General features: G+C 59.4%; 2 protein-coding genes across 14 annotated transcripts in view; both read right to left on the reverse strand.

Annotated features, from left to right (window-relative positions):
- Positions 1 to 59: 59 nt before the first annotated feature.
- CPNE9 (copine family member 9) lies at positions 60 to 18601 on the reverse strand. Of its 6 annotated transcripts, none has more exons than XM_051829621.2 (20): positions 17621 to 18601; positions 17150 to 17190; positions 16997 to 17043; positions 16802 to 16905; positions 16633 to 16669; positions 16163 to 16239; positions 12706 to 12769; positions 12480 to 12583; positions 12246 to 12350; positions 11296 to 11337; positions 10912 to 10987; positions 10774 to 10827; positions 10367 to 10428; positions 9716 to 9762; positions 8657 to 8838; positions 8339 to 8466; positions 2178 to 2280; positions 1681 to 1738; positions 1282 to 1355; positions 60 to 359 (listed from the first exon to the last, which is right to left on the reverse strand). In XM_051829621.2, the coding sequence occupies exons 1-20, from the start codon at positions 17905 to 17907 to the stop codon at positions 168 to 170; spliced, it is 1884 nt and encodes a 627-aa protein (XP_051685581.2). In that variant the 5' UTR covers positions 17908 to 18601; the 3' UTR covers positions 60 to 167. The 6 variants fall into 6 exon arrangements, 5 of the variants coding, with proteins under 5 accessions (XP_051685581.2, XP_069907282.1, XP_051685579.2 ...); XM_070051181.1 differs by having other exon boundaries at positions 16465 to 16669; XM_051829619.2 differs by having other exon boundaries at positions 10367 to 10827.
- A 125-nt stretch (positions 18602 to 18726) lies between these two features.
- The window catches only part of MTMR14 (myotubularin related protein 14), a 41503-nt gene continuing 32746 nt past the window's right edge, over positions 18727 to 27483 (reverse strand). For 6 of the 8 annotated variants that reach the window (XM_070051186.1, XM_051831954.2, XM_051831952.2 and 3 more), the window contains 2 exons: positions 21760 to 21915; positions 18727 to 19278 (listed from right to left, as the gene is read on the reverse strand). In XM_070051186.1, the coding sequence (XP_069907287.1) occupies positions 19095 to 19278; positions 21760 to 21915 (340 nt within the window). In that variant the 3' untranslated portion in view covers positions 18727 to 19094. The remainder of the gene's footprint in view (positions 19279 to 21759; positions 21916 to 27483) is intronic. The other 2 variants (XM_070051184.1, XM_051831953.2) reach the window with 1 other exon arrangement.

Here is a 27483-nt window from a genome sequence, read left to right on the forward strand (position 1 = left end):
AAGCCGGCCGGGCGCTGCCCACCGCGCCCTCCCTCTCGGCGTGACCCCAGCAGGCAGAGCGGAGTCGATATCAGCTTTATTACTGGCACAGCGCAGGGAGGTGGCGAGCGCGCCGGGCCGCCCGGGGACGGGCCCTGGCTTCCAGCAGCGGCAGCGGGTGCGAGTCCTCAGGGCTGCCCTGGGGCTGGGGCTGGGGCTGGGCTGGAGCCGGCGGGCGGCGGGGGCCGGGGCTGGATGTCCCTGGTGCGCATATAGGACAGCAGCTGTTCGGGGATCTCGGCCAGCACGTCCTTGGCCAGGCGGGCCATGCTCAGCACCTGGTTTCCGGAGCGGTCCACGTAGTCTCGGAATGGGACAAACTGGGGCAGGCAGACACGGGAGGGTGTGGGCCGGCGCTGCTCTGCTCCCACCCAGCACCTGTCCAGTATCGCATTCTCGCCCCACACTTTGGGCAGGCTTCTACCCGCCCCCCCACACCTTGGGCAGGTTTCTAAGTGGCTTTCTCCTAACTCGGCTCCCTCCTCCACTTTCTGTTGACTTCTCCCCTAATGGGGTCGTGAAATCCCCACGGTGGGTGCACTGGGCACAGTCCTCATCCTGACCCCTCCTCCCACTGCCTTGGCCAGCCCCCTGGACTGGAAGCCCCTCCCCAGTGCCTCTGTCTACAGGCTCCCTAATCCTGGTCCCGTCTCTCTGAATTCTCTTCCTGGGTGACCGTGTACACTTCTGTGGCTTTAAAAACGGGTTTCTGCAGGTAAAGGGAGGGACAGGGAGAAGGGGAGGGGGCCAGGGGAGCAGGAGCCGCAGAAGGGGGAGAGGTGAGGCGTCAGTGGGGTGATGGGGAGGAGAGGAGGCCCAGGAGAGGGGGGCGGCCAAGGGGAGGGAGAAGTTAGGGAGAAAGCCACCTGTTTCTAAGGACGCTCAGATGGGCACACCCGTCTCTGGCCCTGCCACCTCCTCACTCAGTGCTCAAGGACCCTCAAACCCAGCCGCTGGCAGCTGAGTGCAGGGCTCCCTGCCAGGCTCCCCCGGCCTGGCCGTCCCAGCACCTGGGACCTGGTCCCATGCCCATCGCAGGCTCATCAAGTGGGCTCTGCAGCCTGCTGCTTCCATCCTGACGCCGAGGCCTGCGGCGGGGCCGCTGAGCTGCCTCCACTACAGGGACCTTGGGGGTCTCCCAGCCCTTCCAGTGCTCAATGGATGAGGGCGAGGGGGAGGCAGCGGCCCTGGCCCCCACCTCAGCCTCCCCTCTCCCCTCCACCTCTGGCTGGTCAGGTCTACCTGAACGATGTCCCGCTCCGCATAGCGCCCCCTGGAGGACACGCGCACATCGTCACCGTCCAACTCCTCCATGGCTGCAAAAAAGACCCCCTCAGCTGCAGGGTCAACCCTGGTGCCCCTACTCTCAGCTCCGCTCGGCGCTGTCAGAGTACCTCACGGCGGCCTTCTAGTCCTGGTATTAAACGCCGATACGGAGTCATCATTACTGCGGCCTCCCCCCCCCCCCCAGGAACCCGAGGGTGGGGGAACAGCAGTGTCACTGGCTGTGGCTGTGGTGGTGAAGAGGTGTGGAGCTGCCCGCGGGACCCTGTCTTTCCTGTGAGGCAGGTCTGAGAGCCCCAGCCGCTGCCCACCCAGCTCTTAGTCCTGCTCACGGACCGCCCCCCGAGCCGTACTCACCCTCAAACATGGCCGGTCCCACACCGACGATGATGATGGACATGGGCAGCGAGGAGGCCTGTGAGGAGAGGGGTGGCTGGGCCCGCAGCCCTGACCCCTCCCCACAGCTTGCGAGCAGACACTGTTTCTCTTGATTCCACACTGTGCTTTTTTTCAAGGATGCTTGCGTGTCAAGCAGCTCTGAAAGATACAGTGTCTTTCTCTAGGGTAGAGGGCAGGTTCTTGACCGTGCAGTAAATTCACAAAGCTCTCCCAGCGGGAACGAAGGGCAGGCAGAGGTTCCCTAGCGCAGCCCGCAGTGGGTGCAAGCTCCCGTGGCCCCTGACATCCTGCGGGGAACGGGACTGAGAGCCTAGCCAGTGCGCACTCCAGCCGCTGCTCTTGCCTGGAGTCGCACAGCCCTTTGTCTCTATGCAGAAATCTTGCATTTTCCGCCAGCGTCCACACAACTGCCAGGCTAACTTGCTGCCCCTCCCCAAGCCCTCGCGCACACTCACGCTGACGATGGCCTCCTTGGTCTGTGTCATGTCGGAGATGACCCCGTCGGTGATGATGAGCAGAACATAGTACTGAGAACCATCGGAGATCTTGGCTGCAGCCCTGGGGGAGAGGCCGGGATCAGAGTCCACCGGCAGCCGGGAGGGGTCTGAGCGGGGACGGGAGCTGGGCCACCAGCCGGCCTCCACCTGCGCGCTCCCCGTGCCAGCAGGAAAAGCCGGCCACCTCAGCCCTTTGCAGGGACATGGACTGACTTCAAGCCAGGCCTGGGTGCCGAACGCTGGCACGGAGGGGCACCCAGACTCGAGGTCAGCAAGGGTCCTTTGAGGAAGTGACACTGCTAGAGCAGCTTGGCCAAACGCCCTGTCAGGGGACTGCAGGCGGCCTGCCCGGTCTGGAGGGCAGAAAGTAGAAAGCGAGGGAAGCAGAGCGGCAGGGCGCTGAGGGGCACGGAAGCCCCCTGGCGCGACGCTGTTGGAGGAGCAGGAGCAAAGGCCCAAGGTGGCTTCCTGCCCCTCCCCACCAGGTTCTCTCTCCCTTCTCCCTCTGTGGAGCACGTGTCCCATTGCCTGGCTGGTCGGTCCCCTGCGGTCCGCCGGGAGTCTGCTGCCGCCTGAGCTCCTTTTCCCGTCTCAGCATCCAAGTTCTATCTGAAAAGGACTTGGGAAGCCATCAAGTCCAGTCCCCTGATCTTACACCTAAGAAAAGTGAGATCTAGAGAGGGCACAGAGGCAGCAGCCGACCTGTTCTCTCGACTTCCAGTCTCAAGTCCTGTGTGGATTGGAAAGGACAGAGCCGTGCTGTCTGCTAAGGGAGCCCCAGCTGCTTGCGACTGTTGAAATGTATGTTCATGAGGGCCAAGGGCCGGAGCTTGGCATAGCGGGTAGAGCCGCCACCTGCAGTACCAGCATCCCATATGGGCATCGGTTCATGTCCCGGCTGCTCCACTTCCAATCCAGCTCTCTGTTATGGCCTGGGAAAGCAGTGGAAGATGGCCCAAGTCCTTGGGCCCCTGCACCCACATGGGAGACCTGGAAGAAGCTCCTGGCTCCTGGCTTCGGATCGGCTCAGCTTCGGCTGTTGTAGCTATATGGGGAGTGAACCAATGGACAGAATATTTCTCTGACTCTCCCTCTCTCTCTCTGTAACTCTGCCTTTCAAATAAATAAATTTTTTTTTAAATAATTACATTAATGAAAGGAGGCGGCGTCGTGGCTGAGGGAGTTAAGCCACTGCCTGCAATGCTAGTTCAAGTCTTGGGTGCTGCACTTCCAATCCAGCTCCAGTTAATGCACCTAAGAAGTCCACAGAAAATGACCCAAGTGCTTGGCTCCCTGCTGCCCATGTGGGAGCCACGGATGGAGTGTCGGGTTCCTGGCTTCAGCTGATCCAGCCCTGGCCAATGGAGGCCATTCGAGAAGTGAACCACAGAAGTCACAGAACTGCGGGCAAGGGCCCACACACGAAGGATGTGACACCTGGGGGCCCTGAGCGTCACGGAGGGGTCGGGAGGTGCACTTTGCCGTGGAGGCGGCAGCTGAAGGGTGGGAAACACGGGGGTGGCCGCACGCATCAGAGCCGCAGCTGCACACCTGCTGCAGGCGGTGTGTTCAGTGCTTACCTCCATTCTGCGGGGCAGGCACTTTGTCTGCTACTGATTTTAAATGAGAAACTGGGGCTCAGCGACCCAAAGGATTGAGCTCCTGGTTCCAACAGCCTCCTCTCCTGGGCCGCCCGCTAGGTGCCCTGCACGGACTCTGTCCTCGCCGGGCACAGGAATGGCTCCCTGTTCGTGAACGCCTTGGTGGCTGCCTCTGCGCCCCTCACACGCCATTCCTGCTCCCAGCTCTGCTCTGCGCCTGCTCGCCTTCCTCTCCCTGCCACCAGGATGGGCTGTCTGCTCCTCCATGGCTCCCACGCCCTGTCTGCAGGGGGGACCCAAGGCCACCTCTCCTGCCACATGATCTGCTGTATTAAGTAAACTAAGACACTTTGTTCCCGAAACGAAAGCAAACAGCGATGCAATATGAGCAGAATATAAAACGTACAGAAATTTAAAATGCATTATAAAAGTCAGATCTAGAGACTTCAAAGACGGTCACAGCCTGGCTGCCTCGGGCTGCGCCCCTGGTTCCCCCAGAGGGCGCCATCACCGGCCTTTGCCGACAGCAAGTCAGGGGCCCTCTGGACTGCAGAAGGCAAGGACTGATTTATATTTCTGTGCCCTGCCCAGGGCCAGCAGCTCCCAAGGGCAGGGGTTTGACCTGACGTCTGTGTGAATATCTGGTGCCCAGCAGAGAACTGAGCACACAGCAGACGCCCTCGGAATAGCAACAGCGGTAACAACAGTGGCAGGGAGAGCTGCAGGCGCTCAGGACTGAGGCGGCTGTGGGCGCTCTGCCAGGTGCTTGACACGTATCACTCAGTCCTCACACCCACCCTGCCGCAGAGACGTGCGTTCTGCCAACGAGGAGGCAGGCACAGAGAGGTCAAGAGTCTTGACCAAAGCCACACAGTTGGAGGCGGAGCAGGTGCTCTCGGCTGGTCTGGCTGCACTGCCCCTCTGCTGCACCTTCACTAGAAGAGGGAACAGGTGGGTCAGTGCCGTGGCCTGAGAGGGCGTGGACGTCTCCCTCGTAACAATGAAATCCATGCTAAGGCTTGCAGCACCTGCACCGGTGAATAGACCAGGAGTCAAGTGTTCTAAGTGATTTGGCCCGGTTAGGGATGGGGAAGAAAGACAATCAGGAGCCCGGGTCGTGCCTCGGCCGCTGTCTCGGTCAGCGACAGACCGCACACGTGGTGGCGGTGCCCTAAGCTTTCAATCCAGCAGAAAAACCCCTGCCACTCGGTGATGCAGAGAGCAAGGCCCAGCCTCCTCCCATGTGCATGGGGCTGGTACCGGCGCGGCCCCTGTGCGCCAGTCCTACGAAAGCGGGGCACGCAGCACCACGGCTGGTACACTGCATGTGATGGCTTCCCGTCCTGTGGTCCTGTTATTTTAACGTGTTCTCCCTCTGCTTATAAAGATAGATCGGGGCAGGCACTTGGCCCAGTGGTTAAAATAGCACCTGGGACGCCCACATCCCAGGCTGCAGACCTGAGTTTGAGCCCCAGCTCCTTCTGCCATTGCAGCTTCCTGCTCATGTGCGCCCTGGGAGTCGGCGGCTGATGGTTCAAGGAGTTGGGTGCCTGCAGCCCAGGAGGGAAACCCAGATTGAGTTCTGGGTTCCTGGCTTCCCCACCAAGGCCAGCCCAGGCCACTGTGGGCATTTGGGGGGTTTTCTGTCTGCCTCTGCCTCTCAAGTGCACAACAGGGACAGTAAAGCAGCCGTGTCCCGCCAGCAGCAGCCTCGTGTTGACCGTGTCTCTTGGTGGCGCTGTTTTCGCTTGTGCTTGCCTCACCCTCACGCTGTCTCATCACCACAGCTGCAGGAGCAGAGGCTCTGCCCAGGTGTGCCGAGGCTGTGCCATCTAGGTGTGTGTGAGAGCACTCTGCGGTGTTCACACACTGACAGCACTGCACGCGCACACAGGTCTCACAGCGTGCCAATCACATGCAGCTACTTCAGCAAGTTCAGGCGAGACAGAACTAAAAGGTAAGTTTATGCTGGTGCAAAAAAAATCAGAAATCTTTGCATACTTTCCTGTCATAGGCATTTCCCATAAACTTTTTTTTTTTTTAATTTTATTTGAGAGGCACAGAAAGAGAGAGAAAGAGGGAAAAGAGGGGAAAGAGAGAGAGAGGGGAAGAGAGAGAGACAGAGAGAGAGAGAGAGAGACGCGAGCTGCAGGATCACCCCTCCAATGTCTACAGCAACTTGGGCTAGGATGAGCAATCAATCCAGGTCTCCCACATGAGTGGCAGGGACCCATGTGTTTGTAACATCAGGGCTGCCTCCCAAGGTGCGGGCGCATCTGAAGGAAGGTAGAATCAAGAGTGGAGCTCGTGCCCCCAAGCACTCTGATGTTGGATGGGGGTGGGGGTCCCATGTGTTTGTTTCTTTTTTTTTTTTTTAAAGATTTTAAAAAATTTACTTGAAAGGCAGAGTGACAGAGAGAGGAGGAGAGAGATCTCTTCCATCTACCAGTAACAGCCAGGACTTGGCCAGGCAGAAGCCAGGAGCCAGGAACTCCATCTGGGTCACCCACGTGCCTGGGTCGAGTACGTGGGTTGCCATCTGTGCCTCCCAGGTACATTAGCAGGAACTGATCAGAGTCAGAGGTGAGCCTTGAACCAGGCACTCCAGTTCGGGACGTGGGCCCGACGTGGCAGCTCAGTCCGCTGTGCTACCGTACCCACGCCCCACGCGGTGTCTTAACTGCTACCCCAGATGCCAGCACCACGGACTTTTTCAAGACCCCTCATACCTATCTGTCCATCCCCTTCCTGCATGCCGTATCCAGGGCAATTTCCTACCTCATTTCTCTGTCTGAAACTTGCTACAGCAGTGCGTGTGACTTCTGTAACTAAGAATCCGAGAATCCTTCCACGAGCGGTAGCCCGATCTCTTGCATTCATTACACCGTGGGGCTTACTTACAATTTTGATCCAGGAATTCTTTTTCTCTTTCAAACTCAACCAAGTTTTGTCCCATTTATATTTGTTGATGTATTTTTGTTTTAGTCCTACCCTTTTATTTATTTATTTATTTATTTATTTTGACAGAGTTAGACAATGAGAGAGAGACAGACAGAGAGAAAGGTCTTCCTTCCGTTGGTTCACCCCTAAAGTAGCCGCTACAGCCGGCGCACTGCACTGATCCGAAGCCAGGAGCCAGGTGCTTCCTCCTGGTTTCCCATGGGGTGCAGGGCCCAAGTACTTGGGCCATCCTCCACTGCACTCCCGGGCCACAGCAGAGAGCTGGACTGGAAGAGGAGCAACCGGGACAGAACCGGTGCCCCGACCGGGACTAGAACCAGGGTGCTGGCGCCGCAGGCAGAGGATTAGCCTAGTGAGCTGTGGCGCTGGCCACAGTCCTATCCTTTTATTTTTAATACTTTCTGCGCTTTAAAATCATTCGATTTATGATCTGAGTGTTCTTTGCATATTTTTACTCTGAATATCTGGAAAATTGCTCCCCTAGTTTTTAAACTATCATTTATTGAGCACCTCCTATGGGTCAGACACTATTTTGTTTGTTTACTTTGAAGACTTATTTATTTGAAAGGTGCTGTGACAGAGAGAGGGAGAGTCAGAGAGATCTTCCATCTGCTGATTCACTCCTGAAATGTCTGCAATAGCCAGGTAGGGGCCAGGCTGAAATCAGGAACCAGGATCTCCATCTGGGTTTCCCACATGGGTGGCAGGGGCCCAAGCACCTGGGCCATCTGCCCCTGTCTTTCCAAGTGCATTAGCAGAGAGCTGGTTCAGAAACAAGGTAGCCAGGACCCAAACGGGCACCTGGATATGGGACGCCAGTGTCGGGAGCAGCAGCGTAACACACCAAGCCACAGCGCCAGCTCCGAACACTATTTTGACACCTCTTACAGGGTGGGGGCACTGTGGTGGAGGGTGTTAAGCCACTGCCCGGGACGCCTGCACCCATATCAGAGTGTCTGGGACCCAGTCCTGACTCGGCTTCTGATCCAGCTTCCTACGAATGTGCACCCTAGGAGGCAGCAGGTGATGGCTCAAGTCACTGGGGCCCTGCCACCCACATGGGAGACCCAGATGGAGTTCCTGGCTCCTGGCACTGGTCTGGTCCAGTGCAGGCTTTAGCTGGCATCAGGGCAGTGAACCAGTGGATGAAGATCCCACCCCCCATCTCTGCCTTTCAATAAATAAATAAAGCAACTTGTAACACCTCCTGCGCGGCTGTGAGATTTGCATGGTGCTAACCCTGGGCAGAAGCCGTTACTGTGTCACCTGTGACTACACCACCACACAGGAAGGAAGTGGAGCCTCAAGTGGACTAAGCTGCTGACGGTCACACGGTCATAGCGAGCAGTGCAGCCAGGATCATACCCAGGTCTGCGCCTTCCCCACGGTGCTACCGGCCTTCTCTCTCTGGTCCAAACGCAAGGCCTGGGAGCGGCGTTGGGGTGGATCCCTGCCTCCCACAGCGAGGTATCAGGGAACCTCTTCCGCTCCCTCCCAAGTTCGCCCAAGAGCGCTCTTGCCTCTCCTTGGGGAGTCAGCACCCTGTGTGGGGCTCACCTGGCCACCTGGTTGATGACAGGCGCGAAGTAGGTGGGCCCGTACAGCTGCACTGTGCGCAGGCTCTGGAAGTAGCTCTCCAGCACACCCTCGATGCCCGCACAGCTGGGGTCCTCATCGTTGTTGTTCTGTGGAGGAACACGCAGGGGGCGCCCAGGAGCTCCTGATCCTGGTCCCTTTCATGCCCCGCCCAGGCCCTGCTCTGCCAGCCTCTCGGCTTCCTGTTCCCCTGCAGGCCTGGCCCTTCCAGGAAGCTCCTGGCATGGGCGGACCAGACCTCGGGCACGGGGTGGCGACTCTGGCCTTTGCACACCGTACCAGCGGAAACTGGTGGGAGATCCTTCCCTCGGGAGGCAGCTTGGCCCCGAAGCCGTAGGCGGGGAACAGCTTGTCACTGTCGTAGTCCTGGATGATCTCTCCCACCGCCTTGAGGGCCATGGCATAGGCGCTGAGCTGGTAGGGACTCATGTAGTGCAGGGAGGTGGGCTGCAGAGGATTCCCTGGGGGGACACAGGAGCCCCAGCCCCGTGGTCACCTGGGCTACGCAGCTGTTCACCTGCTTATCCTGGCGTCCAGCTACCCTCTCTCTACCCATTCCCTCCCTGGCCATTTTACCCACTGTTCATCTATCCACCTGTATCTGTGCATCTACTTAGCCACTCATTTATCTGTCCATTCACCCATACTGACCATAAATCACTTTTCAATCTACGTATCCCTCCACCTCTCCTCTCTCTTACACAGCCACCCATCCATCCGTCTGTCTGTCCGTCCATCCTTCACACCCCGTCCGTCCATCCATCCATCCATCCACCCACCCACCCATCCGCCTGCGGTTTCTCTTCCTTTTCCGACCATTCATACAGTCACATTATTTTACCCTTCTACCTACTCAGCCATTCCTATCCACCACCCACACACTTGTCTGTGGATTCTCATATTCCCTCACCCATTCCCCGGTCTACGTGGCTGTGACTTTACCAACTTAAAGGTCTGTCCCTCCGCCTACCCACACATCTACCTGTGCAACCTCTTGTGCCAACTCTCTGACCCACCTGTACGTGTTCACCTGTCTGCCCAACCACGCATCACGTGTCCAGATCCTGTGGTACGCCTGCTCTCTCCCGTCTACCAGCTGAGCTTTCACCGTGGCCTTTTTTGACATCTAGCCATGTACTCTCCTGTCTTCTCTGCCAACCCCTGTACCCCCAAATCTCCCTCCGACACTGCTACGCCAGTACCATCTCGGCTAGGCTTTATGTAATCCTGAGCTTCTTGGGGAGAAGTGGACTTGTACCCCCAGGTGGGAATACAGGCCAATGCCTAGGAATTCCCTTAGAAGCCCCCCAGCCCCAGTCCTACCAACACATGCCTTACCGTTGGAAGCCGTGAAGTCAATAGCTACGGTGAAGTTCAGCTGTGTCCTGTGGGAAGTAGAGGGTTGAGAAGTGAGGAGCTGACCCTGGCTCTCCAGGGCTTCTCCAACATCAGCGTGCACGTGGCCGGCCAGGGCTCAGGCTAAACTGCAGATTCCAATCCGAAGCTCTGGGGTGGGGAAGCCCAAGAAGCTGCCGACGCTGCTGGTCCCCGGACCACACGTTCAGTAGCAGAGTTGTCTGTCTCCTGTGCGATGCGTGGATCACGTGTGATCGAATCTAACCCTTGCTACAGTCCTGAGTTATAATTAGGACTCCCGCTGTATGCTGCAGTGCACTGAGAAGCAGACCACCCGCCCCAGGGGTGCCTGCCCCCCCGACCCCAGCGAGCAGCCCCCAGACTCTGCCTGGCTCCCCCCTCTGCCTGGGCATCCCCATCTTGACTGGCCGTAGCTTTTGTCTCAGCCCCAGTCAGATCACTGTCGGAGACCCCTGTCCTGGAAGCCGGCTCAGCTCGAAGACCAGGGGGGCCACACTGTGCGTGCTAGGGGGCACCTGCTGGGTTCCCAGTGCACCCCAAGATCTCACAGGGCTGTGACCCTGCCGTCGACAAGGGAACCGGGCTTTCCGTCCAGGCTGGCCCGTGACTCACCCTCCCTTGATGTAATCGACAAAGGTGAATTCAGAGTCCACCGAGAAGGAGAGCAGCGTCACCTGGGGGACAGGAGAGGCAGCCCCGCCACTTGGCAAAGGGCGGGTGTGGCAGAAGGGACAGGGCACTGATCCCACCCCATGCCCCAAGCTGTCCCACCCCGCGCAGTGTCTGAAGGGACAACAAAGGGACATCGTCAGAAACACTCGGATTCCCGAAAGTACAGTAACTTGGGAAATATGACGTAGGGTTATCTTATTCATTCTGCAAAAGATCAAAACGTTTTCCTGGGTGAGAAAAAATATAAAGCAAAACCTTAAGTGGCGCCACTGGTGTCCCTGCCCCAGCGTTCGCCATGCTGTGTTAATGGGAGGGAAACCGAGCAGCCGGGGCCCCAGGGCACTCACAGTCCCCGAGTTGACATATTTCTTCTTCTTACACTTCTTCCGGGGGTTCAGTACCTGGGTGGGGGAAGGCAGCCGTGCAGAGGACAGAGCGCAGGGGGATACAGGCCTGGGCCACCTGGGCGGGGCTGGAGCGCTCACCTCGTAAACCGTGAACTGGTTCTGGGCCTTGCTCAGCTCCCGGTAGCTGGTGGTGAACTCACCAATAAAATCATGGCTGCAATGGGGCCAGGGGTAGGAAGGCAGAGACTGGGGCTGGTTTGGAGCCAGGCCTGAACCCAGTCTTTTATGCCCCTGGTCCTAAGTCCCTACGCGAGCTGCAGGGCACTAGGCCTGGAGCTAGAAGGGGCCAGATGAAAGGGAAGAACAGGGAAGAGACACTGAAGCCAAGCGACAGCTGAGGGAACCCCTGGACTGCAGGCCTTGGGATCTGCCCTCACCCTGCAGGCTTCCCAGGGAGTGCAGCACCTAGGAGAAGGGGCTGTCGGGGTTAGGTACGCGGGGGAGTAGGCGAGGCGGTTCTACCTTCCGTCCCGGTCCCAGTCATACACATCAATCTTCACCGTTCTGCAACCGAGAGGTAAACATAGTTTAGGTTGTATATGAAAAACCCCAAAGACATCGGCTCCACCTAAGCCCGCACAAGCCATGCTCCCAGCCACCCAGCCTGCCCCTAGTCTGCCCGCTCATCCGTCCGTACATGTTCCCAGCCATCCAGGGTCATCACAACACCACCACTGCCATGCCACCACTTGGTGAGTCGTACTGAGTTCCAGGCACTACTGCAAGTCATCATGCTTAATCTAACAATAACCCAAGTAAGTACACTATTCTTATTTTGGATAGGAAACTGAGATGCCAAAAAGTAACCTAGCTACAATCCTATAGCTAGTGGTGGAGCCGAGAGCTACACTCAGACCTTCTGGACCCACAGACCTTGTTCCTGGCGACCACGCCCGAGTTCTCCCATCTGTCTATCTACCGGTGTCCATCTACCTAGCCGCCCATCTACCTGTACACCTGTGAATCCAGTTACCGATTAATACATCTTGTTGTCTATCCCACTGAACATCCAGCCACTCACCAACTCATTGAAACATGCAAGTAACCACCTGTCTGCATCCACTTTCCTACCCAACCAACCACTCCGCTGTATAAAACCTGCCCATTTGTTCACTTACTCACCTGCACAACCATCCATCCACTCATCCATGTATGCTGAGATGGGCACCTTTTACTCTCCACTTACCCACCTGTCTCCATACTACCCATTCGTTAATTCTTTGGCTATAAGCTTATCCATCTACTTTATACCCATCCATCAGCTAACTCATCCATCCATCCATCCTCATCCGTGTCGCTATCCACTGCCTACCATAACACTACTATGCATGCCATGTGTGTCATCGCTCTGGGGCCCAGGAACCTCCGTCATGCCCAGGTCCCCGGATTGCCCAGCTCGTGCCGACACAGACCTGTCGTAGTCTCCATTGCACAGAGCCCGCACGGGGATGCTGAACGGCTGCCACACGGGATTCAGCGTGTTTTTCACAACCTCTGTCTTGTGGCAGATGGTGAACCTGCAGAGATGTGAGGACTGGAACCCGCCCTGGGGGCAGAGACAGGGCCAGATGCCCTTGGGGATTCCCGCGAGGCCCCCACTGGTTGAGTATGGGCCCACATCCGGCCTGGGGGCTTGAGGGACTCACGTGCCATCTTCATTGCTTCTGTAAAACACAAGGAAGGGGTCTGACTTCCCGAAGAAGTCCTTCTTGTCCAGCTTGTTTGCACAGAGCTGCATGGTGGCAATGTCCTAGGGACGGGAAAGCCAGGCTGTTGACACCCAGAATACCCACTGCCTTTGGACAGTCCACTGACGGGGTCTGCAGAGACAAGGGCAGGCGCTCCGGGCTCGGCCACGTGGCCCTTACTGACCCGACAGTTGCTAAGTTCCTCTGCGGTCAGCAGGATGGTCCCACACTTCTTCCCTGGCACACCCCTGGAAACAGACAGGGCTGCTCAGAGGGAGGGAGAACAGGAAACAAGGGTCGGGGGGCTCAGTCATGCCCCCGAGTGTGTCCTCTTGCATCCTTAGGGGGGCTTCTGCTGAGAAACAGCCTGACTTTGCCTGGGGAGGGGTCTGTGTAGATGTCTCATAACAGCAACGTGAGGAAGACGTGGGATTTACAGTCTGTGGACTCGGGGTGGATTTTACGACTTTCGAGCTGTGTGACCCTGGGAAGACTGCTTTCCCTTTCTGGGAAGTGGGAATCATGACACCTGTTGGGGCTGTGAAGCCTTCTGAATGCCTGCCTGGGAGGAAGCAGCGTCCAAGCCCGGCAGACATGAGGCGACGGCATGAGTGTTCTCCAAAGCCGACCCTGGAGCCCAGTGCATGCTGGGCCCTGTGCCCGCTACCACCTGGCCACTCAGCACCCTCCAGCTCCACTGGGCTCTGCTGAGCTCCTCAGGGATCATGCGGGGAGGGGCCCGAGGGTCAGGGCCAACCCCAAGTGCGGTATGACGAGCAGCTCCCAAGGAGGGGAGGGATTTCCATTCAGACCCAGGGCAAAGGGCTGCTGTGTTAGGTCACAGCTATCGCGTCTGTGACGTCTATGAAAAGTGTGATCAGGAAAAAAAAACCCAAAAACCAAAAACCGAAGAGGGCCGGTGCTGTGGTGTAGCAGGTTAAGCTACCACCTGGACGCCAGCATCCCCTGTGTGCACTGGTCTTGGCTGCTCCATTTCTGATCTGGCTCTCTGCTAACGCTCCTGGGAAAGCAGAAGATGGCCCAAGTGCTTGGGCCCCCACACCCACGTGGGAGACCTGAATGAAGCTCCTGGCTTTAGGCTCTGGCCTGGCCCAGCTCTGACTGTTTTGGCCATTTGGGGAGTGAACCAGTAGACAGACAATTTCTCTCTTTCTCTCCCTATAACTGTGACATTCAAATAAATAAATATTAGGGGAAAAAGAACCTAGAAGACAACACAGGAGACAATCTAGATGACCTTGGGTCTGGTGAGGACTTCAGATACTGCACCAAAGGCACAACCACGAACCACATAACTGGAAAGCTGCACTCCAATAAAGTTACAAGTTTCTGTGCTGGGGCCAGCGCTGTGGTGTAGCAGCTTCAGGTCGCTGCCTGAAGTGCCAGCATCCCCTAAGGGCACTGGTTTGTGTCCCGGCTGCTCCACTTCTGCTCCAGCTTCCTGCTAATGGCCTGGGAAAGCAGCATAAATGGCCCAAGTCCTCGGGCCCCTGCACCCATGTGGGAGACCTGGATGAAGCTCCTGGCTCCTGGCTCCAGCCCTGGCTGTTACAGTCATCTGGGGAGTGAACCAGCAGGTAGAAGATCCCTCTCTCTGTCTCTCTCTCTCCCCCTCTCTCTTTAACTCTTTCCAATAAATGAATACATTTTAAAAAATGGTCAAAAATAAAGAAAACAAGACAGCTGAGCCCTGCCTTTCACCGCTCCAGTCTCTGACCCCTGTGGACAGGGACTCTGCACCTGCACACCTAGAACCAGGAAACCCTGGTCCTGCCGCCTCCGCGGGGTCTTCCCCTGCGCCATGTTCTCCCTCACTGCAAATTCCAGTCATCCATCCCTGCCTCCTGCTTCTTCCGCTGCCCTGCTCTCACCAAGCTGGACCTGCGAAACCCAGCTCTCTGCTGCCCCAGCCTGCACCACGCAGCTCAACACGGACAGAGGCGGTTCTGTCCCCTTTGTAAACCGAGCACCAGAAGGTCCTACACTGCCTGGTGGTCACACCGGGCGCCCCTGGCCCTTCCCTCTCCAGCTCTGCCAGGTGGCAGCTTCACTCCTCCGCTCTCCTCAGACCCCTCCTGCCTCCTCCCTGCCCCTCCCTCAGCCGGTGACCCTGTTTCCTACTCGCTGACAGGAGAGAAAGTCCATCCACCACACACCTCGCCCACTGCTCCCTCCCCCCACACAGCCGCGCCTGCCTGCTCCTCCCAGGGCTGTGAGCTCCCTGCCGTCCATGCTGTCGGCCCCAGGCCACCCGCCCCAGCTACGCCTCCTCTCCTTGCCTCCTGCTCCCTTTCCTATGCACAAACGAGGAACAGAACCAGAAAGCAGCTTGCCCCGCCCTCGCTCCGAGGACCCACCTTGTGACCGATCTCATCAGACTGAATCCTCATTGGAAACCTGTTCCCGACTGCCTCCTTTCAAGCTTCTCCCCGCCCCCCCCCTTCTTTTAAATCACCCCAGGTGTTCAGGCCACGGGCTTTGGTGCCATCCTCAACCTGCTTCCCTCACACCCGTATTCAATTTGTCAGGAACCCACTGGCTCCATCCTCAAAATAGATTCCGCGTCCGGGGCAGGCGTTCATCCCAGCAGCTAAGCCCATAACAGCCCACATGAGTGCCTGGGCTCAGATCCTCCGGCCCCCAAGCCCAGCTTTCTGCCAACACAGACCTTTGTGTGTGTGTGTGTGTGTGTGTGTGTGTGTGCGTGGGGGGGGGGGACTACGATCCTGCCACGCACAAGGGAGGCCTGGATGGAGCTCGCGTCCTGGCTGTGGAGGGCATCTGAGCAGTGAGCCAGCACACGGCACCCTCTCGCCTGCCTGAGATGCATTTACTTAAATACACATGCAGAACCCGCCGGCTTCTCCCCTCCTTCAATGCTGCACCCTGGGGCACTGCAGCAGGTGCCCCCCTGCTTCCGCCTGCGCGCACCCAAGGTTTGTTCTCTGCTCAGCAGCCAGCGGCATCCCCCTGGAAGCCCCTCCAGGGACTCCCCTCTCAGGGGAAAAGCTAAGCAGCTCCAAGGGCTGCCCTGGGAAGTCTGCAGCCTCTCTGCCGTTCTCTGGCGCCGGCAATTTATGCTGCCTGAACCCCCCACCCCCATGGCTGCGCGGCTCAGTCCCGCCCCTCCTCCAGGTCCTGGCTCCGAGCTGACAGAGGCTTTCTCTCTGACCACCCCGCGGCACACACGCCTCCACCCAGCGTGTCCAGGTCCTCCTCTCCCATCTGCTCTGCCTTTCCTTCTTCATGTCTTCCAACCCATGACATCATGGGTTTGCATGTGTGTTGTGCACACACACACACACACCCCCCCCCCCGCTAGAGTACAAGCCCCCTGTCGGCAGGAGGAGTGCCTTTAGTCCACCAGTGCAACCCGGCCCCGGAGAGCTGCTGGCAGTAGCTGGGGACAGGGCGTGGCTATCAAGTGCAGTCCCCAGTGACCCCTGTGCAAGTCCCCGAGGGGCTGAACTAGCCCAGGGAAGCTCTAAGTGGCCCTAAAGGAAAACGACGAGGTGAGAGCCGCCCCGGCGAGCGCAGTCCGCACTGATGAGCAGGCGGCGTTCCTGCGGGAGAGGATGAGGAGGTCCCCTTCCCTGCCCGCACCCCTTCCCTCAGCTCACGTGAGGGGTCGCTCCACGCGGCTGCCCTGACCTCCGATCACCTCTCCCAGGGCCAGGAACGCTTGTCCCAGGAAATCCTGCAGGGACAGCATGGGGACTCATGAGGCCAGGGCGTGGACTCCCAGACCAGGCCAGTCAAGCCGCTGCCCCAGACCAGCTGACCCTGGGGCAGGCGGCAGGGCTCCTGCCCATGGCCTGTGCTGGGGAAGGGGTCCGCAGGCAGCCCTGCTCCTGTGACCACCATCAGCCTCCTCCACCCCTCGCCTAGCCCCTGCGTGCCCCACACACCCCTGCAGCCTTACCTTCTGTGGGCGCCAGCAGCGGCCGGGAGGGAAGAGGCACAGTGAGGAAGGGGCACTGGTGGGACAGGGTCGGGAGGGTAGGGCAGGGGTCTGGCCATAGGGAAGGAGGGTCGTGGAACCCCTCGGAGCGTTCCTGTTCCCCGCCGCCCGCGAGAGGCGCCCGCTCACCGGCTTGGAGATGTTGGTCTTGGAGTCCACGTTGTACCTGTCAAGAGAAGGGGGAGGGGGCGTGAGTCGGCCCGGTTGCAAGAGGGGCAGGGGTGGGGGTGAGAGCCAGGGGGCGGGGCCCAGCTCGGTGAGGGGCGGGGCCAGCCAGGACCCCGAGCGAGGGCCTCACACATCGAAGCGCAGATTCTGCTTTTCTTCGAAGAAATAGTCGAGGACGAATTTGCGCACGAAGTCCGGGTTCAGTGTGTTGTCAATCACCTCCGTCCGTCCAAACTGGGGTGGGCGGGCGGAGAGTCAGCGAGGGGCGCCCCTTGCAGGCGGCTCCAGGGCGCGGCCCTGGGCGGGGAGGGGGCTGGGGACTCACCTCCCGCCACTCCTGGCTGGCCCGGCTCTGCGTGTACAGCACGACCACTGCGGGACGGGAGGAGCGGGTCGGGCCGCGCCCCTCGCCGGCCCCTGCCCGCCCGGCTCCGCGCCCCGGTCCCCAGGCCCCCTGCCCCGCGCCGCAGCCGCCTACTGGGGTCGGACTTGGAGAAGGTGTCGAGGTCCAGCAGGTTCCTAGGGAAAAGCAACCGACGGACAGAGGGCGCTGGCCCCCGAGCCCCCGCCCCTTGTATCGCGCCTCCCTGCCCGCCCCAACGGGGTCTGCGCTGTCCTCACTCAGCACAGCGCCGGAAACCCCTGCCCGGGACCTTCTTTCTGCCCACTGGACGCAGAGGGGCCCAGGAGAGAGCTCCCCTATCACTTAGTCCGCCGGGCCCAGCTTCCTGGACCCCCCGGACACAGCCCTTGAACCCGCAGGCTGAGGTCTCCTCTTGAGGTGGAGCCGCGCAGGAAGCCCCTCCTCGTTCCCGCCAGCAGCTCCCCTGTCCCTCGAGGCCTCCCCCCCACCCCGAGTTCCAGCCCCTGCCCGCATTGAGTGGGCCCCAGAGCCGACTGGGGCTGGGGCAGTGCCGGTGCCTGAGCCTCCCCAGCGCGGCCCGCTCACCTGCAGGACACGGTGATTTCAATCTTGGTAGCCGGGACGCTGCGCTCCGAGGCTCCGCTGAGAGACATGGCTGGTCGGGCGACCGGAGCCGCGGAAGGCTGAGACCCAGACCGCAGAGCTAGGGGCGACCGCGGGGCCGGCCCATGTGTGGCGGCGGCGGCGGCGGCTGCGCTCCCGCCAGCCCTGCGTGCGCTCCCGCCGCTCGCGCCCTGGCAGTGGCCGCTGGCGGCAGCAGCTCCAGATGGCAGCACAGCCCCGCCTGGCCCTGCAGGCGGCCCCCGCCCCATTGGAACAGCCGGAAGCCGGCCGAGACCCTTACCCAGACCCCAACTCCAATCTACGCCTCACCCCGCGCTACGCGCACCCCCACCGCGAGCTGTCCGCGGTGCTGAAGCACTTGGATACCAGTGGGCGCGGGGGGCTGCTCCAAGTTTCCCTCCTCTCACACCGGGTCTCTTAAGTTCCATTTGTTCCTAATAGCTGTGTGACCTTGGGCGAGTGACCCAACACCTCTGTGCTCATTCTCATGGATGAGCCATTCTAGCAGCTATCTGTGGTGCTCAACATTTTACAGATAACCCAAGGAAAGCAGAAAGCACGCGGCCAGTGCTGGATAAATGTTTGCTGGCATTACGGCCTCAGCATTCAAGCTGAATGCTGTGTAGGGCCAGACTGCTGAGGGAAGCTCTTAGGGCCCTGGACCCAGCCCTCTCCCCACACCTTTCAACTCTCAGGGCTTCACGGCTTGAGATGTGGACACTGTCCTGGCCACACTGGACGCCAGTGGCCCATGACCCCTCCAACAGAGGAAGGGAAGGGGAGCATGCCCTTCCCCTTCTCAGCCAAGCAAGGACCCAGCATCCACAAGGATCAGTGCAGGCAGCCCTGGAAACCTAACAGGTGAGCAGCCTCCCTAGGTGAAGAGGGTCCGTGGCTTCCAGCCTACCAGCCTGGGGAGTCCGCGTCCCCTTTTGCTGGGGGGCCACTGTGGCTCGGGTTGAGCCTCCAGCTCCCTTCCTGTTCACCATATCCACCCACAGGCAGGCAAATGAGAACCTCCCCCCCCCCCCAAAGCTCACAAGACAGGACCAGATGAGTGCACGAGCGGCTGTTCAAAAGGACTTTGATTTTATTGTGTGATCAGTGTCAAACTGCCTCGTTTCAGTGCAAGTGACCCCTCCCTTCCAGGAAATCAGAACGGTGGGTGAGTCCTTCGCCAAGTCATGGCCTCTGCAAGGCCCCAGGGAGACCCCAGTTTCTGGGAGTTGAGGGGGACCCTGACAAAGTCGTGGGTGGGTGTGAGGCAGTGACGAGGGTCGCAGTCAACAGTCAGGGGCTGGGGTAGGGAAACCCTGTCCTTGGCCCTGCTGTGTGTGTGACCCCCTCTGACCCGGAGGAACCCCTTGGCCAGGCAATGGCTTTGATTCCACGAAGGGCTCAGCAAAGAGGAGCAGGAAACCATGGGCTGGCTGTTTCACAAGGCGCTGCTGCTGGCACCCCGCAGACCGACCCCACGAGCAAACTGCTCCAGCAGGCCCCCGATGGCACCAGATGGACTTGGGGCTGCGGCCCGGAGACCCACCGTGCTGCTGTATGCGGCCAAGAAGGCACAGCGCACCTCCTGCAGCCGAGTCTCCCGGCTGCTCAGGGCTGCGAGCCTGTGGGGAGGGAGGGAGAGAAGGAAGGAACGCGTCACCCTGGCCCAGTCCCAGCATCCTTGTTCCCACTGCCCAGACAGCACTGGTCCTGTGGCCACACAACCACCAATACTGGCCAATCCCTCTCACACTGTCCCTCTCAGCTCTCAGGCCACTGTGCTCACCCAGAACAGCAGCCACTTTTACTGGGGCAATGATCTGGCTCCGCTGGGACAGTACCCGTCTCTGTGACGCGGGGGAGGCAGACAGACTCCCCATTCACAGCTGTTGGACTCCTCTCCTCAGCAGGAACGGGTGGAGGCCCAGGCCTCAGCCTTGATGCCAGGACTTGACACACCTTGGGAAGGAGCGCTCGCCCTGGAGAGGCCAGGGCCCCCTGTTGAGACCCCCCTTCCCTGAGGGCTCGCCTGCACCTTCAGTCCTGGGTGTCATCAGGGACACAGCGGAAAAGGTGCTGCTCTCCCAGCAGGACCTGTGTTCTGACTCCACCTCTTTCTCCTCCTTGGCCTCTACAGGCACTCATCACCCATGGGAGACAGCAAGCCCTTTTCCTGTCCTCACCCTGCAAGGACAGATCAAGCGAACAGATGTATGCTCAACTTATCAGAGCCTGGACGCCACGGGAAGCCATCTGATACCCTGAAGGGTCTCTAACAGAGGCCCAAGGCATATCCAGGTTCTGGACTCCAAGGTCAAGAGCACCCCTGGAGGGCCCTCTGAGATGAGCCCTCACACTAGTAACACTAGCCAGCACCACTAACATCTTTCAGATTCCTCCCTGGGGTTGGCATAATGCACTCCATCCCCAAGTCGCAGGATCCACAGCCCAGGGCCTGGGGCCCAAGGGGCAGGTCAGACAGGACCACCAGAAGTTGGAAGTCAACCTGTGGGAGTGCTGTGTGACAGGTGGAGAAGCAGCAGGCTCCTGGGTCCAGGAGAACCTAACAGCTCTCACACAGGTGCTAAGAAGGCGGAGCTGATGCTGGCTTCCTATGACGCCTGAACCACCCTGGAGTCTCTGCAGGCAGCTGGGGCAGACATGAGGCCCTCCATCTTCACTGCCTAGCTGAGTTTCACACAGCTCCTCCCGATGCTCATGCGGGAAGAGACCAGCAGTGGTGTTCGGACCTCCCATCCCACCCAAGCGCACTCCACAGCCCGCACCTGTGAGGGCACAGACCAAGAAACGAGAACTGGAGCCACAGCATGTGTGTCCCACGTGGACCAGGAGACAAGGGAGACAAGGGAGCTGCCAGCGCGTGCCCTGTCCAGAGATCAGCCAACAGCTGACCCCACAGGTGTGCAGAGTAGCTTGGATAGCAAGGCCAAGCATGAACCACCCTGACCCCCACCCCCACGACCCTGGGGTCTCACAGCATCTGGCCCTCTTCCTGGAACCTCCGGAGCTGGAGGGTGTCTAGCTCGGAGCGCAGGGCGGAGGCCTCAGGGGGTTCCGGCCAGGTGCGCTGTGGCTGCAGCTGCTGTCTCCAGGCTAACCCGGTGCTGGCGAGGGTGCTTCAGGGAGTGGCAGGGGAATCTGGCCTTTATGCCAGCATGCTGAAAGCAGGAAGTCCCTACAGAACGGTCTGAGGATCTAAAAAAGTCAGTCTTGTTCAGGGTCTAGAGACATGGCTGCCGCAGGCACAGTGGCCTTGGAAGTCCCCCAGGGACCTCCCAGCTGCACTGACAGAACCTATGAATGCTGTCTTGGGATCGAAAGGTCTGGTCAGCTCCGGCACGGCCTCAGCTGGCATTCAGGGACCCTCTTCCTACCCACTGCCCAGGGCATGCGGCCTTCACAATGTCAGCACAGGGGCTAGGAGCTGAGTCCTGGGGCTGCTGGGTGAGTCAGCTTGTCAAGGCGTGATGGCGCAGGTGTGGAGGTGAGCAGAGGCTCCCCACGAGGCCCCCGAGGAGCCACAGGGTGCGCAGGCTCTCCAGGCCAGCGGAGGCACCTCTGCCTGACACGCAGGAGAGGGCAAAGCAGGCAGGCGGCAGGCAGCTTCTCCAGCAGCAGCTGCGTGCATCAGGCAGAGGGGCTCCGAGAGCCGGAGGCCTAGCTCTGCAGCCTTGGAGAAAGGTGGTTTACAGGCACAGGATCAGGATCTCTGCACCCTCTTTCCTGCCTGGAGGCAGACGCAGAGGTGGGGGCAAAGCACCACAAGCCACCCCTGCTCTGCCTGTGAGGAGCACAATGAGGCTAACCCAGAGCCATCCTGGCTCTGGCATAGGGTGCTGGCATAGCCTTGGACAGAAACAGGCTCTCCACACCCAACATGCTCATGGATGCCTTTTAGACACAACCTCAGCAGATTTTCTGAGCCATCTTCCAGCCTCCTTCACCTGCAGGGGTACGGCGGCTGAGGGCAGAGGTGTGCAGGGAACGGGGGCAGCCTCTGTCCTGTTCCTACGCAGCTGCCCTGCCTGCTCAGCAGCTGAGACGGGCAGGGAGCACCCTGCCTTCTGAAGCGAGACACTTACAGACAACTGTGAGGGAGCTCATCCGGGAAGCTGAGAGGCAGACAGGAGTCTGTGTGCAGGACAGCCCGCTCCTGAATACTGCCACAACCCGTTACCATCTGCCAGCTGCCGCAGTCTGTGGATAGAGAGGATCCGGGCAGGGGGTGGTCCACTGATCTGGGGCAGAGAGGAGAGAGGGGAGACCATGCACAGTGAGTCACACACTTGACGGGGAGGGGGCCCAGGCCATGGTCACGAGCGTCGACTGCAGCATCTGGAAGCCAAGTGCTTCTCCACAGGTGCACGGGGAGCTGGGCAGGCTGTGCTCAGAGGAGTGGAGCACAGGGCAGCGCAGCGGAGGACCGCGCTCTGCGCACACACAGGAGCTGAGGAGCAAGAGGCAAGCACAGGGACGGGGAGTGCACACCAGGGTCACCCACAGTCCCCAGCACGCAGATCCCTGAGGTCCTGGCAGTGAGGACGACAGGCGTGTGGGGCTGTGGAGGGTGGTGACCTAGATTGCGGTGTGAAGGTTGGGAGCCCTGAGGTTCCTCCTCCCTCTGCAGTGCCTTCCAGGAGCCATCGTTTGTATTCAGGAGCATCAGCCCAGCAAACTCACTGGCCGTGCCCACAGGGAGGGGATGGCTCAGGCAGGCAACGCGGCAGCTCCATCAGGCCTTTTGCAGACGGAGCTTAGGGGAAGGGGAGCCAAGCACTGCCGGGTTCCCCAGCTGCCACGTCCTCCTCATGCCTAGCCAACCCCTCCCTCTGTCCCGGGCAGCAGCCCAGGAGAGGAGGGAGGAGACAGGGGGGCCTTCAGCAAGTCCCCTCCAGCAGCTGCCCTGTGGTCCCCGGCCCCAGAGGGCCTCTTCTCTGATGCTTGATCCTTTACTCATTAATTCAGGACAGTGGGGAGTGCAGCACAATGCTCACCGACCTTGGCCTACCCAGCTGACTGTCAAAGGTTCCCAGTCTGGGGGGTCAGAATCTGCAAGCAGCTGCCACTTGAGTGCAGCTCTGACAACCTTTAGCCGTGCCCATATCCCAGACCAGACAGGGCAGCTTCAGATGGGCAGGAGGCTTGCCCAAGGCCCCACAGCCAGGGAGCCCTTCTGCACGGGAAGCCCCTGTACCACCCGGTCTTGCCACGTGCATCCTTTCTCTGCTCCAGGAGTGAGAGGCTGTCAGGCACTGCAGCAGGACATGGTCTGCTTCTTGATGGAAACCTCAGGGCCCAACAAAACAAGGCTTCCTGGTGTCTGGCGGCAGAAGCCTGGCCAGCTCAGGCAGCATGCCCATCAGAGCGTCCAGCCAGCACAACGCTGCGAAGGAGCAGCTGGCTCTACCACTGATGCTGTCTGTGGATCCCTTTTCTGGGTGTGGCAGTTTGGGAGGAAACAGCTGCTCACAGCCGTGCTGGGGGGACAGCAAGGATGCTAACTAGAGGAGGCCACGTGGGATCAGGCATTTCCGGAGCCGGGAACACGGGCAAGTCTCTCATACTCCGAACTCACACCCTCAGGGCCAGACTAACGCCTCTGAAGGGGACACCACAGCCAAAGGCATGCAGGTGATCACGAGGCGAGCCGTGCACCCGGGCTCCCACGGAGGACGCGGCACAGGGGCGGGGGTGAGGTGGGGCTGGGGGTCAGGAGGAGCCTCTCCGCTATCAGCCACCTTCTGCAGACCTGGACATTTCTCAAGAATGAGCACACGGGCTCCAAGGTAGTCGTTCTACCCCGAGGTTTCTGTCAGAGAACTGGCTGTCAGGTGGCCATGCAGCCTCCTGGGTGGGGAGGAAGGGGCTGCACCCGGAAGAGAGGAGCTCACGAAGGCAAGTCTGGGTCAGCGGGCTCCAGGGGACCCCTTAGACACCGACAGACACCAGAGATGACACCTGCCAGTCTCAGCCACAGGCAGGCGGCCTGCTTCCAAGATGCCAAGCCCCTCTGCCTGTATTCACAGCCGAGTAGCCCTCACACCGCACACGATGCTTCAGGGGTCCCCTGTCGCTCTCTTGGGGGGCTCAGCCCTCTGCCCGGGGGGCAGCTCCTCAACAACACTGCCCCCTTAGAGGGTGCAGCCCAGACCCCCTTCACAGGGCAAGGCCTCGCCTCCCCACCTGTGGCTGACACCCTGCTGAGAGCAACTCAACCAGGTGCCTTCAAGCTAGTGCTTTCTGGGAGAGGGGGCAAGAACCCTGCCAGAAACAGAACCAGCCCAACCCAGGCACAAGCAGGCTCGGTGGGCGCCTGGCAGGACCCTTCCTCGCGGGCTCCAGGCTCCAGATCAGCTGTTCATAAGCATGGTCTCACCACAGTGAACACTGAGCACCGGGAAAAGGACGAGGGCTTCCAATGTGCCAGGCAATCACTCACGCAAACCCTCACTGGCAGAGCCCAGGTGACCACCCCCATTAAAATGGGATGGGAAAACCTGAACTCAAAGGGAAGTGATTTTCCCAAGGACACGCAGGGACTGGCAAAGCCACGGTAGAAAATCTGGCCTGCCCTGGGCTCGTTTTAGCAGTCATGCACTGACTATTCCTCCTGATGAGGGGTGAGGACCTGCACCTGGACGGTACAGAATTTCCAACTGGAGTAGACTTTCAATTCATGACAGCCAAAAAGGGCCCCAGCGGGCCAGCACTGTGGTACAGCCAGTTAGGCCACTGCTGAGATGGCTGCATCCCACACTAAGCGCGTTTGAGTCCTGGCTCCTCGACTTCTGATCCACCTCCCTGCTAATACGCCTGGGAAGGCAGCGGATGAGGGTCCAAATGCTTGGGTCTCTGCCTCCTATGTGGGAGATGATGTTGTTCCTGGATCCTACTTTCAGCCTGATGCAGCCATGGCTGCTGTGGCCATTTGGGGAGTGAACCAGCTAACAGAAACTGTCAGTAATTCAGCCTTTCAAATAAGTGAGACACACACACACACACACACACACACACACACAGAGCTCAGACTGAAACCACAACTATCCACTAAAAGAAAAGACACGGGTCCCCAGAGGCAGCTGGCAGCCACTATGCCACCTCTGGGGAAGCTGGCCAGAGGACACAGCAAGGGGAAGCAACCATGGGGCAAGGGACTAGAACTTGATCAACTCCACCTGGAGGCCACCGTCCCGCTGGACTTTCCCACCAGGTCTCTAAAACAGTTCCAGATGCATCTTTGGTTCCTTCCCTCTGGAAACTTCTGAGTGACAACGCTGAGAGGGGCTTGCAGGTACACAGCAAGGCAGATGTGAGGATTGCTAAGTCTCTGACTACAGATGAGAAAATGTCAAGCCACCAAGTCACAGGGACTCAGTGGAGCCAAGACCCAGAACCCTAGGCCATGAGGAAGCCTGGATGGCACCCAATTCAAACTAAGTCCCCCAACTCCCTAGTCCTGAGCCTAACTCAGACACTGCCAGAGAGGGTCCCAAAGCCTCTGCCCAAGTACCACCACCAAGGCTGGGCCTTCTCCAAGCCTGGCCTCTCACATGTGCCTGTCCCTCCACCAGGGACCTGTGCATTCTCACAGGGGCCCAAGCAGAAGCCCCCAGGGTTCCAGGATTTTTCTTCGAGGTCTTGAGCAGATGATGCCTTTGGGCTTCTCGGCACTGAGTTCCCGGGGCTGCTACTCAACCACTGCACCAGGCTGCGTGGTATCCCTGGGCCAAGTTCATCCACTCTCCAGGAAGCCTGGCTCCGAGCTGAGCTCCGTGGCGATGGCTCCCTCCCCCAGAGCCTCTGGGGTGGACAGTACTGGGCAAGCAACACCCCCCCACCCTGCACATGACCTGTGAGTCAGGAGCAGAGACCAAGGCCATGCGCAGCTGGGCAACTTACAGAGAAAGGTTTTGGCGCTCAGAGCCTCAGTCTTGCCCCTTCCCAGCCCTGCAGCTGGTCAGAAAAGGTGCAGCACCACCAGAAGCTGCTGTTGGGGCTGGCGCCACTGCCACCTGCAGTGCCAGCATCCCACACGGACACTGACTCTTGATCCAGCTCCCTGTTGATGGCCTGGGCAAGCAGTGGACGACGGCTCAAGTGCTTGGGCCCCTATGCTCACATGGGAGACCTCGAAGAAGCTCCTGGCTTCTGCCTGGCCTAGCCCTGGCCAGTGTGGCCATTTGGGGAGTGAACCAGTGGATGGAAGACCTTTCTCTCTCTGTAACCCTTTCTGATAAATGAAATAAAGATAGAAATCTGCTACTGCTATGACAGCATCACCCAGCAGCCTTCTGGGTGAGGGTATGGGTTGGGCTTGGTGACAACCGGTGCACCCACACCTGCTCCTCAGCGGGACAAAGCTTCAGGGCTCCTTCTGCGGAGGGAGTCCCGCTTCCCAGGCAGGCCTGCAGAACGTGGAGCATACAGAACTCAGAGTTCACCCACGGAGGGGTCTCTGGCTGCTGGACGGCTGTGCTGAGGGTCTCCTTCCTCCCAGACAGTTCCCCCACTGCATCACAGACCTGACTGGCCACTGTTACCTAAGAGGCAGGGAAGTGGATGACAGGATCCCTCAGGCACTTTCAGATAAAAGAGACTAAATTAATTTTAATGTTAATGGAAATACATAATTAGAATGCTCCATATCTGAATCATCAAGTTGTTCAAAACCTCTGGCAAACAGGCATGCGAGTGAGAACCCTGTCACCTGGCCGACCCTGCCTGGCCCCAGGCAGGCGGCCCCAGAGCAGACGCCCAGAACCAGCAGCTCGCAGCAGCCGCCCTCGTGCCTACACTTGCAGCTGCACTGCTCCGGCTTTCTCAGCATCCCACAGACCCAGCACGCAGGGCTTGTGAGGCCCCACCCCTCCCAGCCTCCTGTAAACAGGGCTTGGGGGCCAACCTGCACCGGCCCCAAGCACGGAGCCACCCAGTGCAGGCAGAGACACACCGTGGGCTCAAGGAAACCTTCACAGGACTGGAAAGGGGCTGACAAAGCCACAGCCATGGGAGAAGGGTGAGGGTGTGCTGCCTCGGCATAGAAGCACCCAGCACTGTGCAAAGTCCACTCTGAAGACCCACCCAGACAGCAGACAGGACCTCTGGGTTTCTGCCCAGGTAACCAGCAACCCTGCTGAAAACGAGCAGAAATGGCAATGGCGTCACAGCTCACAACAGCAAAGGTTCAACGGCAGCCCTGTAGCCGGGAGCAGGCGAGGACAGCCAGGCGTGCAAATCAGGCCAGGGCGGCGGGCACACACCAGGCAGCTAGGGAGCAAGCACAGGGGTGAGGGCTGTCTGCCTGGTACCAAACTCCCCTAGGGCAGAGGGCTCGTGCTGGTATTGTTCTGCTGTGGCACTCACCGCCACGGAGTTCTGAGACTAAGACTCACCCAAGAGCCCTCTGGGTCATGTGATCCCGAGCTCCAGCCCACCCTCTCGCCTGCATGGGGAGGACCCTTTTTCCATTCTCCTGAGTCGCCTGCCTTTACCAGGTGAAAGCCCACAGAATGGAGATGGGGAGAGTTCCACAAGCTTTACCTATGTACTGGCTAGGTACCGAGGAAGAAAACCAGCCCCAAAGTTCTGAGGATAGCAGGGCTGGCCTGGTGTGCGCTACGCACTCCACAGCTCAAGCTGTTTTGCAAAATGTCCCTTTCTCCCCACAGTCTACCAAGGATCTCTGTTCTCCCCAGAAGGACTAGATGTTTTCAAACTTCAGAAAACAAAGCAGGGTTCGGTGCTGTGGCGCAGCAGGTAAAGCCACCGCCTGCAGTGCCAGCATCCCATATGGATGCCGGTTCGAG

The sequence above is a fragment of the Oryctolagus cuniculus genome, chromosome 10, assembly GCF_964237555.1.
Source record: "Oryctolagus cuniculus chromosome 10, mOryCun1.1, whole genome shotgun sequence".
Taxonomy (NCBI): domain Eukaryota; kingdom Metazoa; phylum Chordata; class Mammalia; order Lagomorpha; family Leporidae; genus Oryctolagus; species Oryctolagus cuniculus.

Excerpts from the sequence above, each read along its gene's own strand:
- CPNE9 (XM_070051179.1), bottom strand. The coding sequence starts at position 17,907 with ATGGGGCGGGGGCCGCCTGCAGGGCCAGGCGGGGCTGTGCTGCCATCT. Across the intron at positions 16,670-16,801 it reads CAGAATCTGCGCTTCGATGT|GTACAACGTGGACTCCAAGA; the intron begins GTGAGGCCCTCG and ends TTCTCTTGACAG. Across the intron at positions 1,739-2,177 it reads CCAAGGAGGCCATCGTCAGC|GCCTCCTCGCTGCCCATGTC; the intron begins GTGAGTGTGCGC and ends CTCTCCTCACAG.